Here is a 12,317-nt window from a genome sequence, read left to right as displayed (position 1 = left end):
GGGGTAGGAGTGAGTGAGTGAGTGGCCAGCAGAGGAGGAAGGCTGGGGGGAGCAGCGGCTGTGCAGCCAGCACGGCCACCATTAGAAACACCTTTGAGACTGCACTTTGACTCTTTTTTGACAGGAATGCTCACCACGCAGCTTTCCCCAGCTGCTGCTGTGGAACCAGTCAGGTCAGCCTGGCAGTTCACATCATGGCGCAGTCTGCTTTCAAGTACACTAACTAGATTTTCAGGTTTCAGGATCTCGGGCAAGCTGGCGCTGCACCCTCCTTGAGCTCTGAAAGAGTAGCACCGAGCACAGCAGGCAGCTGGTGCACGCTGTGGGTTAGCGTGAGCTGATCCCAAGTATTTGTGGAAAGCATAAATACTTGCGTAGTGCTTGTATTGGTTGTCAGACTATGGTGTTCACATGGAGAGGGGATGTGAAGCTGGGGCGGATGTACTTGCTGCCTGACTTGTGGAAGCCTTTGGATGAGAAAGATGAAGCCAGAAGCTGCTGCAGCAGGATAGACTCCTGCCAGAGCAGCCTGGCCTTCGGATGCCATTGACCTGCACTCGTAGGGACCCTGCCCTTGGAAGGAGCTTTGTAGATACAGACCAGGATTTCCAAGGCCTGCCAAGGGCAGCTATCACAGACCTTGGGTTGCCTGGGTTGTCTCTGTCCTGAAAACTGCTGATGGGTTCCTTCTGCAGAACCCATCCTTTGGAGGAGCTTTTATTTAATGACAAGCTAAACCTGCGAAAGATTTATGACATTAGTTGCTGTTTTTTCACAGCCTGCTTTTTTAACATGGGAAGGATGTGTTACTGGCTTGCACTTCTGCACCAGTGGTTCCTCAGCCCCTGGGCAGGTCCTCTCTGCAGCTGAAAGGCAGGGGCAAGGTGAGATGCGCCATGTCCATGGTAAAGCGGCTGCGTAGTTTAGCTGCATGTTGACTGCAACTTCTTACAGAGAACTTGTTGTGTATGTGGGCTTTGAAGCCTGCCACCCAAAGATAACATCTCTGACACCTCTCGGGTCAGTGGGTTGTGGTCAGCGTCTTACTCTTTGGGACAGAAGCTGTTTTAATTTATTTTTGGGTAACACTTATTTCATGGTGGCCCACTATGGAATGTAGTTAGTCATAACCGGAATTTAAAAAAAGAAAAAAAAGAAAAAAGAAAGAAAAAAGGGGGGAAAAAACCCCAAACCACCCAATTTGGGACTGTGGCTGAATAACCTAACCAACTTTCTGTGGTTTCCATGGCTATTCGAAGTACTTAAAGGAGTGCTGAAAAAAGATGGAGACACTGGTATTTTTCACAAATATTGCCAATGTATAGGGTATGTGCTCAGTATTGGAAACTATCATTAAAGTCTCTCTAAGTAATGTGAAACAATGCATAAATTGAGCTATATATTCTATTTAAGTATTTGTTCCTTTAAATAGCAGCTCCAGGGACCCAGGACTGGAATAGCAGACACTTTGCTGGATGCAGATGAGATTTCACTGGCAGAGCTCTCTAGCGCCTGGCTTAGGAAAATGTTGTTCCCCTTATAAATGCCAAAACTGCATACCTTTTTACTTCTGTACTGTAGTCTTTAACGTTATGGCAAGTGTGGCCAGCAGTTGAAGCTCACTGTGGAATCTTTGGATCTTGCTGATACAGTCTGAAAGGACCTTTAGTCTTAATTTTTTTTTTTAATTTTTTTTATTTCCCTCCCCCACAATTCTGAAATGGATGGATTATGCTTGTCTGGTATGCTTTTGTTTTGAAATGCTCTTATTCCATTTGTTTGCTGAGTCAGTAACTTAGGATAGATTTCTTATTTCTTGGAATTGTATTGGTGCTGTAAAAGTTAACTTAATTTCACTACGTATAAAAAATGAAATTGCCACTCCGCCAGCACTGCCTTCTATTTTGAAAGTATACTTGCATGATGTGCTTATGCACGTAGTACTTTTAATTTCCAGCTTTGATGCCAACACGAGCCCATTCTGCTTATTCCCCACAGTTGGAGTTTTGTGTGTTTTGGGGAGGATTTCTGCTTTGCAGCACCAGCAGTTTTAGCAGCTGTGTGCTTTGAGGCCCCCATCTCTGCTGGCGTGAGATCCAGTGGTGGATGGAGGGAAGGGCAGCATGGGAGCGGGGTTGGACTGTCCCTCTTTCACATCTTCTGCAAACCCAAAAGCTGTTGTCGAGTGAGGCAAGGGCCTGTCTGCCACCCGCTTTCTGCAGGGCTGAAGGCGGGAAAATGGAGCTTGGGTGTTGCAGCAGATAGTCATGGCAAGGAAATGATAAGCTGGGAGTGATTTCAAGATATTTCTTCAAAATGATTTGGGGCTCTCTGATCAACCAGTTTGGCTGTGAGACTCTGTGGTCTTACATCAGATATGTGTGTCTGCAAACAGGTACATGAAACCCCCTTTTCTGGGTGGGACAGTCATTGGTGCTGGAAGAGGAAGTGTCCTGAGAGTAAAAGGCTCACACAAGCCAGCAAAGTGTGTCTGGTTGACTCAAATGTGGCGCTTGTGCATTTTGAATCCCTTGTCAAGGGCTAAGAAAACCCATCCCTCTTGTACAATTGCTTGCTAGACAGCAGGGAATCCTCTGATCCATGGTCCCTCCAACGGCTGAGGGAACACTGGGAAAAAGCATCCTTGGTCTTCTCAAGTCCCTGGCACTGGCCACACACTGCCCCTGTGCTACACACCAGCCACAGTGAGACCCTCAAAAATGGGAGTGCTGAGGGCTCGGGTCGCTCTGGGTTGGCAGCAGTGAGACCTGAAAGAGAGGTTCCCTGCTCCTAGCTGCCTGATGATGTCCAAAAATGCCTCTTGTGGTCTCGGCTGCTGGGGTGAGCACACGAGCCATATGAAGCTGCTGCCTATTGCAAGGACTGGCTTGGCCAAGAACAGTGCTGCCTTATGTATAAAAATAAGGCTTATATTTTTATAGATGACTTTTCTAAATGTAGAAGGCAAGGAAGGTGAATCCAGCTTCTTCGAAAGTTATTTATACCATTAACAGTTAGGGAATAATAAGCATTAAGATAGATCCCTTGCAGGATTTATTCAGTACCTTTTCCCTGTTGAATAAGGCAATTACATGCTTTTTGCTGTGCTTCCTGGTTTTTATCTTGATGGACCCGCAGTTGCAGGTAAAAAAGAACTAAAATACACAAGGAATTCTGTCTCTAATAATGATTAAACATTGGAGACAGTAGCAGTTGAACTGTGATTTGCTATTATTTTCCTTGCAGCTGTGGATTTTTTTTCCTTGCCATCCTGTATGTGGAATCACCATTTTCACCTTTGCAAAGTGTATCTAAATAACTGTGAAGTTGTCTTTCTTCTCTGGCTTTCTTCAGTACAGGATGGTGCCATTGTATTTTGGGTCCTCCAAGCTCAGCTGTCTTTGTTTGCAGCAAGCCCAGTATTTCCAGAGTCTTTCTCTACTGCCCAAAATATTCAGAACTTTTAATGTAGTTTTTTTTTTTTGTTGTTTTGTTTGTTGGTTTGAGTTTGTTTGGCTTTCTTTGTAGCTGTTGTCTGTTTACAAAGTCTTCAGCACAACTATCCCAGAGTGTTGCTGAATGTTTTCCCAAGAGTTCCGCCAGTTTTCCCTCTTCGCTTTGATTTGCTCAAAGTCTTTAGTAGTATAAAAAGTTCTGTAGCAGAAATTACAGAAAAGAAAAAAAAATTTTTTGTTTGTGTGTGTACCAGAAAGGGGACATAAAAAAGATCGTCTGGTTGTGGTGAATTGAAATGGATCTGTACAGCTTCTTTTGAAACAAAGCCTCCAGCTTGTCTTAAAAACAAAATTATTTTGTCTTTATGTTAGAAGTAAACAATTCGGGGGTCTGTTCCCCTCTTGCGCAGATTTGGTTTATCACTACAGAGGAGGGAGTGTGTATTGCAGGAAACAGAGACTTAGCGTTGCAATTCCTGTCCTGCTGGGTGAAACGTGTCAGGACCACGTGTTGCACAGCTATAGTAAAGAGCAGGATAGTAAAGAAATCTGGAGCAGTTCCTCCTCATCCTCCTTACTCTCATCTTTAGCGTGTGGGAAAGCTAGAAACTGACGTGCTTTAACCTATGACTTTTGATAAACAAGACAGTCTGCTTCCACTTAAATGCTGCTCAGCTGGGAGGAGAGGACTTAAGAAATTCTGGAGTTATACAGGAAGTCTCACAGATTCCCTGACTGACTTTTGCAACAGAAACCTAAAGGGGGTGATGGAATGACCTGTGTTATTTGTCTTCCTTTCCAGTTGGCCTGCTGCTGCGGTATTGCCGCTTGTTCCTTGTGCTGCAAATGCTGCCCCAAGATCAAACAGTCAACCAGCACCCGCTTCATGTATGCGCTTTACTTCATGCTGGTGACTATCATCTGTTGTATCATGATGTCAACAACAGTAGCTAATGAAATGAAAACGCACGTAAGTAAGAGAGATGAACCCACTGCTGCCCCTGGGAGGAAATGGGTCTCCTTCCTGTCAGTTCCTCACCTGTTGCGTGTGTTTCACAACATAAAGAGTCAAGGAACACAGGACTAGCAGTCTTCCTCCTCTTTCATTGTGCTGCAGTGAACCCATCCCAGGTTTGCTGCACAGGTAGTGTCACTAAAGCCTGTTAGGGAACATGTTATAGTAGAACAAATCCATTCAGTCCAACTTTGAGTTTGTCTCTGGCAACTTGTTTAGTAGCAGAAGTAGCAAATGAGAAACCAACTGTTCAGGTGTTGCATTTATAATTTTAATTCTGTGTTCTTGGTGCTGTGTGACAGACTACTGCAATGCATAACACTGCAGATCTTTTACAAGGGATTTTCTTAAGTGTGCGTTGAGTCATCTTATTCACATGGTCTGTAACCACAGCAGATATTGTTCATCTCTAATTGTCTTTTTAATTAAAAAGCTTCTAAAGCATGAAAGAGCTGTGGCTAGAACTAGATTTTAAAACTCAAGTTTCTGTCAGAGTCTTAATATAACTTTCCTAAGCTAAATGCTCAGCAGCCTGCTTGCACTTGCACACTGGACCTGATGTACCTCATCTTCGGTTTTGTTTCTTCAGCTGCTCAAGTTGCTCTCAATAGCATAAATCCTTTCTCTCACCCCCTACAAACTACAAGAAGAAAAGTTGTTTTTTAAGTGGAGGGAACAATGGCTGGATTGCTTAATTCTTAAAATTTAGGTTTCTCCACCAAACTCAGCATTGGGCCTGCTTCAAGGCTGCGCTTGCCCTGGAGGTTCAGAAGGCTTCTATCCCCTCGATAGAAGGTTATCTAGTTGTTTTGTGTTACCCTCCCAAGAGCGAGTGCCAGTGGGTACACAGTTAAGGCTGTTTCCTCATTTAACCAGTTGCTGGTCAAGCTTACCTTCTGCGCTTGACTTGCAGTTGTCCGTGAAACGCTTACGTCTGCATCATTCAAGATCCAGAAGCTGGTGGTTGCACCCTATGCCTGCAACACGGATGAACTAGCAGGCTTATGATAGGGCTAGTTTGAGGGTTTCTGTGCTGTGCTGACAGTGACCTTTCTTTCTACCCATTGTACCCTCTTTGTATGTTCTGTCCTAATTTTCTTTCCTTTAATAGTACTTTGCTTGAGTTATCCTACCACCACCTTCTTACCCGTGGCTACCAGAAGTTGCTGACAGCCCTGTAAGAGTAGCCAGTACACACATGATGGTTGCCTGTGAGCTGTGGCTTAAAAACTGCTCAACATGTGCGTGCTGAATTTGCTTGCCAAGAATTACTTTGACTTACTAGATGCTTAGCTTGGCAAAAAAGTGAATAACCCAGGGAATTCAGCTGTGTGGGAGACAAATTACGTGCTCATATCCAAATTTCATAAAGTCATTTTCCATCAGTAGTGTGGTTTTAATGCAGCTTGTATCCCTAACAAAAAATACTCTCTCTTTATCCAACAGAAAAGTGATTCAGGAAGCCTTCAACAACATCCTTTTCAGTATTGCCAAATTTCTTTTCCAGTTCATAGTCTTGAAAGCTCAGTGTGGGAAGAAATAGCACAAAGTAGCTGTTAGTGTGAAGTGGAAGGATAATCACCCTCTTCATTTAGAGCATTTGATGTCTTTGAATGGTAAATGCACCATCTGAAAGCAGGCTTTCTTTATCTGCTCTCTAATTTAATAATTATGTTCAGGGCTGTTAAAAGTTCAAAGACTTCTGAAGCTAATTCAGCCCAGTTGTCATAGAGTGCACCTTGAAAATATTTATTCAGACTAACCAGTCCTCAGTTTCCCCGTGATGAACTGTGTTTTGAAAGTGTTTTGAAAGTGCTGGGAATTTACTGATGCCTTTGCTTTTGGCTGGATTGTGGAGCACTCCTAGGCCCTGAAGCCAGACTGTAAGCACACTGTGCATGATGCTTTCAGGACCTCACTCCCTCTTCCTTGAGAGGAGACAGACTTTTAATTAATTTTAATTAGATTTTTTGTATTTTTTATTAAAATAAAAGATACAGTTTTAGCACAGTCCTCTATGGAGCCATAATCTTGGCAGGGAACCATGTCTCTGCTTTACCAGTTTAGAGTTGAGATACACTGATGTTACGTGAAAGGAATCTCTTCCTTGTCAGTGAGAGGGTTTTTTTGGTTGATTAGCTATAAATTCCCAAGTCTAAAGTAGTTCTAAAAGTATTTATTGTAGCACTTGGTCCTTTGGCGTTATCTTGAGAGGAAGCAACAGTGAACGTACATCTCTTAAGGATGCCTTAAACAGACTTCTAAAAAAATGTCTGTATTTGTTTTGTGGTATTAATCTACCCCCACGTTCATGCATTCTATCTATTAAAACACATTTATGACAGTTTTCCAGACTCTGCAGGTGCCAGCCTGGAGCTGGGGACCTCTCTGTGCCCTGCAACGTGGCTGGAAAAATGAGGCCCTGTCACAGGGGTCTCAGCTTCCACATCCTCACCAAAGCTGGCAGGTAGATGAAACCATGTGTCAGTGGGAGGACACAGTACCTGGTTATGGTTTCAAAACCTTGGTTCCTAGTCTAACCAGCGGGATTTTAAGGAAATCGTATTTTGCGACGAGCCTTAAGAATCGGGCACTTGTCTTTTGTAGGCGGAGTTTTTTCTCTGTTGTTTTCACTGTTCTTCCCTGTCTCCTGAGCTGTTCCTGCACCCATGGGACACCAAGAGAGCCCTAAAGGGTTAAATTCTGAAAAATGTCCAAAGAAACTAAGGCATTTGTGTTTGATTTCTGTGGAAGAAGTAAGAGGCACTGGAGGGGTAGGGAAGGAGTGGGTAGTTTTGACCAGGAAATTCTTTTGAATAGTGGCGTGTAGAGCAGATTTCAGAGGAGCAAGGTTGTGTATCAAGCCAAATGATGGGGTAGAGCATCAATCAAGACATGAGAGCCTTAGTGATGCGGACAGAAACACACAAAAGACCAATATGCAGTTACATGAAATGGTTTAGACACTTGATTCTGTTCCAAAATGAAGCAAAGCAGCATCCAACTTGAAGTGCTTCTATGCCTATATCCATATATAATTTATTTTTTTCCACTAATTCTGGGGTTTTTTTATTCGAAAAGGATTCAAAAGATTAATTGACAGAAGAAAAGGAAGAGAATTGTTTTGGTCTATTGAAGTAGTGTATTGAAGTTTTTTTAATTACATTTTTAATGTTAAACCTGTTTCAAAACTAGCAGTTTATGCTGAAAATATCCAGATCCTACTTAAATAATTGAAGGAAAATTAAGAAAGATGTTTTCAGGAAAACAAAAACCAGTAACAACCAGTTCAGTTTTGTCAAAGCATTTCAGTTCTAGATGGCTTCATGTTCTGGCAGAGCATGGTTTCAGGCTTGTTTCCCTAGCCAGGTTTGTATCTTGGCCCTTAACTGCATTACAATATGCTAAAATCCAAATTTCCTACTGAAAATGGGTTTTTTAAATGCGGATACCCATTGTCTATTTCTGATGAGAATTTAGCCATAGATGCAAGATGGCATGAGTTTTATTCCAATTTTTTTTTGTTTTGTGTTTTTTGTTTTGTGTTTTTCTATTCCATTTCTCAGCCACTCAAGACAGGCAGTTTTAGCTGTGTTTTTGCCCTTGTCTCCCCACCTACACAGATTTTCTTTCATGCTTCCTCTGTTTCTATAATGAAGTTCATCTGCCACATTCTCCCTCTGTTGGATGAGGACATCCGGACGAAAGCAGTCTCATGCTGGCTGTTCAGGCCCATTTCCACACCCTTCTTCCTTCCCGTTCCTTCTCTGATGCCATTTCCTGCGCTCCTGCATTTACATGTTTGGCTGCAGGCAGACCCAAGCTCAGAAGTGACTAAGCCTCAGTCTGGACATTGTGCTGCTGTGTTGGCTTGATTCTTGCACTGCATTTATTTCGGGCGGCTGCAGCTCGCAGTGAGGGGAAAGCAAGCTCAGGGCTGTCTGCCCCTGTTTCTGTAGATGTTGGTATTGTCTCAAAGGGTTTCACTGCGCTGGGAAAATTGCCGACTTTGCTTTGATAACATCATCGTGTGCAGCAAACGAGGCGTTTACATTATCTGAGCGGATACTGAGTTTCTGCAGCAAGAATGCTTTGTCCCCTGCTCAGACGCCAAAAGATTTAGCTTATTATGCTTTTAAAGGTTTAAAGTAAATATTTCACTATATCAGACTTGGCAAATAGTTAATCCATGATTTAACAGCTGGCAAAACTACCCAGCAAATGGGAAGCCTGGTAAATCACACAGGCTGGGCAGGCTGTTCAGCAGCTGAACGTATTTCAGAGACAGAGAACCTAAAAAAACCCAACAAAAAACCCCTCCCCAAAACCCACTCTTTTTTAACTTTTAGTGAAAAGGTCACATAAGCCTTGATAAATTGTTCCCAGCAGTAGATCATCCTTTCACGAAAACATGCCCTTTTTATTACATCAGCCCTTTCGTCCCCAGCATTGTGCTTGTGTTTATTATCTGCTGGGGTCCCCAAGAGTTTGGTTTTATTCTTGTTCTGCTCCTTCAGGATCATGGGTCTCCAAAAAGGGTGTTAAATCCCACAGGACCGTTCCTGTGGCCATCACTTATTACTGCATAGTGTTGTGCATACTACATGATGGCTAAGGTCTTTGTTGCTTCTGTAGGCGCAAGCTGATCTATTGTTCTTCTGAATCCGTCCATTTTCTTTCAGCCAGATCTGTAAAGAAATTACTACTAAATGGAGAAAAGAACATGTAGGGTCAAAAACCCATCTGTGGAAACCTACGCAATTAAAGAAGATGCCCATTTACAGTTACGCAAGGATCTGGTTTTAATTCAGTCCATTAATCAGGTGCCAGGGTATTTTTTTGTTTTGTTCTGTAAGTCTCAAGCAAAATGCTGCTTGGTACCAAGTACAGATCTTGCAGAAATCTGTCTCCTTGGTCATCTATATCAAAAAAATCCCCAATTTTCTCAGAAATATTGTTAGTTCGATATTACACATTTTGTAATCTCTGCTGACTGATGGTTATCATAAGCAAAGAACTGGAAAGCATTAATTGATAGGCCAGTTGCTTTCCCTGGCATTGCTATGGCCTCTTGGCTTGCCCTGGCTTCACTGTGGCATTGATAGGTCTCTTAATTATTCCAGTCAATCCATTTGCTTGTTTTGAATGCTGGCATGTTTGCCCAGTCTGATACTTCATAGCCTTTCAAGACCTGGGAAAAGCATTGCTGCTGCTCCAGGCAATTTCTCAGCATCTCTCTAAAAACTCTTGGATGCAAGTTAGCCACAGCTTCTTGTTTACTGTCCAGCTTCTCACGCGGTGGCTGCTCACCTCTGAGTTACTGAGCTGAAAGAGCATTCTCACAGTGGTCCAGCTTGAATCCGTTCTTGTAACACCATGCAGCTGCTTTGAGACCTGCTTTTCATCTCCTTGCTGGTTCTAGCCCATCAAGGATCAGCTCGGTACTGTAGTTGTGTTTGCTACCCTTAGCACAGCAACCTAACATTGCTGTGAGCTGCTAAACTATTTGCTCTTTTTGGGAAGCTGCTAGGAGGGTTGTTGAGCTCCTGACTGGTTTGGGTTGCTGGCATGTCAGGGGAAGTTGCATACCCTGCTGATAGAAGCAGGCTTTCAGGGCCTAGTGGCTGGAAGCCTGCAGTTTACATGTTTACCCCTTGTTTCCTGCATCTCGGATGGCTTTCTACCCAGCTGGGAACACTGCCCGATCACTTGCTCTTGGGTCCTATTTGTTCTTTCCTGTCCTGGTTTTGTGTACTGACCTGCCTGCTGAAGGAAGGAGTGTCTGCTATTTTTGCTAATTTCTTGGAAATATTCGAGGATGGTGTTGCCCACAGTCTTTGTGTATTTTTCCTAAGCAAAATCTGGCCTGGTTGAATGCTTTCTGAAGTCTGATTCCCATCTCCCTTGCCCAAGTTACTTATTTCTGCATGTTGTGTCCTGGCAGACGTGTCTTCTCGCTCTTCCAGTGACCTGTGCAGGTAGCAGCAGTTAGCTCCAGGGGGTTTGGTGTGCTGTTCGACTGGTCTCACCAGCCTCAGCTGAGATCTGTGGGCATGCAGAGAGGCTTCTTCTTTGAAACCAACAGTGGTTTTCTAATTAAATGCCTGCATTTCTGCACAGCTCAATGGCTCCCTGACTGTGAGGGGGATGTCTACATGGAGGCACCACACAGGACTGAGTCCTGACCACACAGACCTGATTTTTTGAGCACCCAGTATCATGTCTGCCTGGTGAAACTGGAGCCAAAAGGTGCAGCTGTTTGCTTTCCCCTCATGGCAACAGCAGGGCCTCAAAGGCAAATATTTAATGAGTCAACAGAAAGGTGGAATTTTCCTGACTCTCTGTTAATTTAAAACAAAATCAGGGCAGCTGGCACAACTCCCTTTCAGAGGCTGTGATGGAGAGGATGGGGTTGCTGCCCCTGTGCCACTTGGGTGTGCTTCAATCTACATTTCCATGGAGGGCAGCATGAGCCAGAGCTCCCTGCCCTGCAGCCGCATGCATGCCTCTCCTTGATTACTGAAACAATCAAAGTCTTCTGCTGTGAACGATGGGAAGGTGGGAGAGGGTCTCTGGAGTGAGGGCAGTAAAGGAAAGAGTACCCCCAAAGCATGTGGAGGGAGTTGAGACTGAAGGCTCTGGAAGACTCCAGTCCTTTGTGGTTTACATTTCTGTATGTCTCTTGAACCCTTAAATCCAGGCAGAGGGATATCAAGAAAGAAAGATGTTAAATGAAGCCAGTGAAAAGTTGGTGGTGAACAGATGTAGACATGCTTGGTTACAAGGAGCCTTGTGTCCTATCTAACAGCTTGTAACGTGTGCTTTTCAGATTCCCTTCTACAAGCAGATGTGCAAGAGTATTCAGGCGGGTGAGATGTGTGAGAAGTTGGTGGGATACTCTGCGGTGTACAAAGTCTGTTTTGGAATGGCCTGTTTCTTCTTTTTGTTCTTCTTATTCACCATCAAAATTAACAGCAGCAAAAGCTGCCGAGCATACATTCATAATGGGTGAGTATTTGATTGACTGCTTCATTTCCACTTCTCTTTACTGGTTTGCGCTGCCTGCTTTCCAGCTGGATGTAGTACTAAGCAAAAAAAAAAAAAGAAACCAAACCAAAAGTTGAATTTACTGCTTTTGTCAGAAATAATGCAGTCAAGTGAAAACTAACTAAAATGGCAATCAGTCATCAATGGTGTTTTTTTTCTCTTGTTGTTCTTTAAATAGAGATTTCTCATGGTACTTGACTTGAAGACCTCTAATGCCTGTTGTAACCAAATAGATTTCTTTTCCGCCTCTCCTCTTGTCTAGATTCTGGCTGATTAAACTTATACTTCTGGCAGCAATGTGCTCAGGAGCCTTCTTCATTCCTGATCAGGACACTTTCCTCAATGGTACGTCCTTCTTGTTTTGTAATGCTGCTTCATTCTGTACTACCTTGTGAGTGGCTGTAAGGCCTAAAGGTCTGATCAACTTGGAATATTGCCATGTTTCTTCAAGTAAAGTTTGAGGGGAACTCTCTGTCTACAGAGTACATGGTCTTCTCAAGAAAATGCAGTAAAGAGCACATTTTTTTCTGACCAAGAGTGGGCCAAATGGGTAGGTAAAAGTACCATGGCAGTGCTGTCTTGTAGATTAAGAGGCGGGGAGCTGTAATGGCGCACAGGAAATGGTTCTCTCAAGAGCATAGAGCCACATGTTAGTTTGGCTTGCGCAGGTTGCTCTGCTGCAGCGCAGCAGCCGGATTCATGCTGCGCTGTGGAGGTGTTTGCTGCTGGAAACCTGCAATGCTGCAAAAGAATTTGGGGTGTTGTTAGCTTTGAGGCTGGTGGTGTAAATGCGTGAAGGT

General features: G+C 43.6%; 1 protein-coding gene across 5 annotated transcripts in view; it reads left to right on the top strand.

The window, feature by feature from the left end:
• SERINC5 (serine incorporator 5) overlaps nt 1-12,317 on the top strand; it is a 42,236-nt gene that overhangs the window by 9,057 nt on the left and 20,862 nt on the right. For 4 of the 5 annotated variants that reach the window (XM_030511947.1, XM_030511946.1, XM_030511949.1 and 1 more), the window contains exons 2-4: nt 4,258-4,425; nt 11,300-11,478; nt 11,780-11,862. In XM_030511947.1, the coding sequence (XP_030367807.1) occupies nt 4,258-4,425; nt 11,300-11,478; nt 11,780-11,862 (430 nt within the window). Of the gene's footprint in view, nt 1-713; nt 2,842-4,257; nt 4,426-11,299; nt 11,479-11,779; nt 11,863-12,317 lie in introns of those variants that run through there. The other variant, XM_030511948.1, reaches the window with a different exon arrangement.

Source organism: Strigops habroptila, chromosome Z (assembly GCF_004027225.2).
Source record: "Strigops habroptila isolate Jane chromosome Z, bStrHab1.2.pri, whole genome shotgun sequence".
Lineage (NCBI taxonomy): Eukaryota > Metazoa > Chordata > Aves > Psittaciformes > Psittacidae > Strigops > Strigops habroptila.
This window is presented reverse-complemented; position numbering and strand designations above follow the sequence as displayed.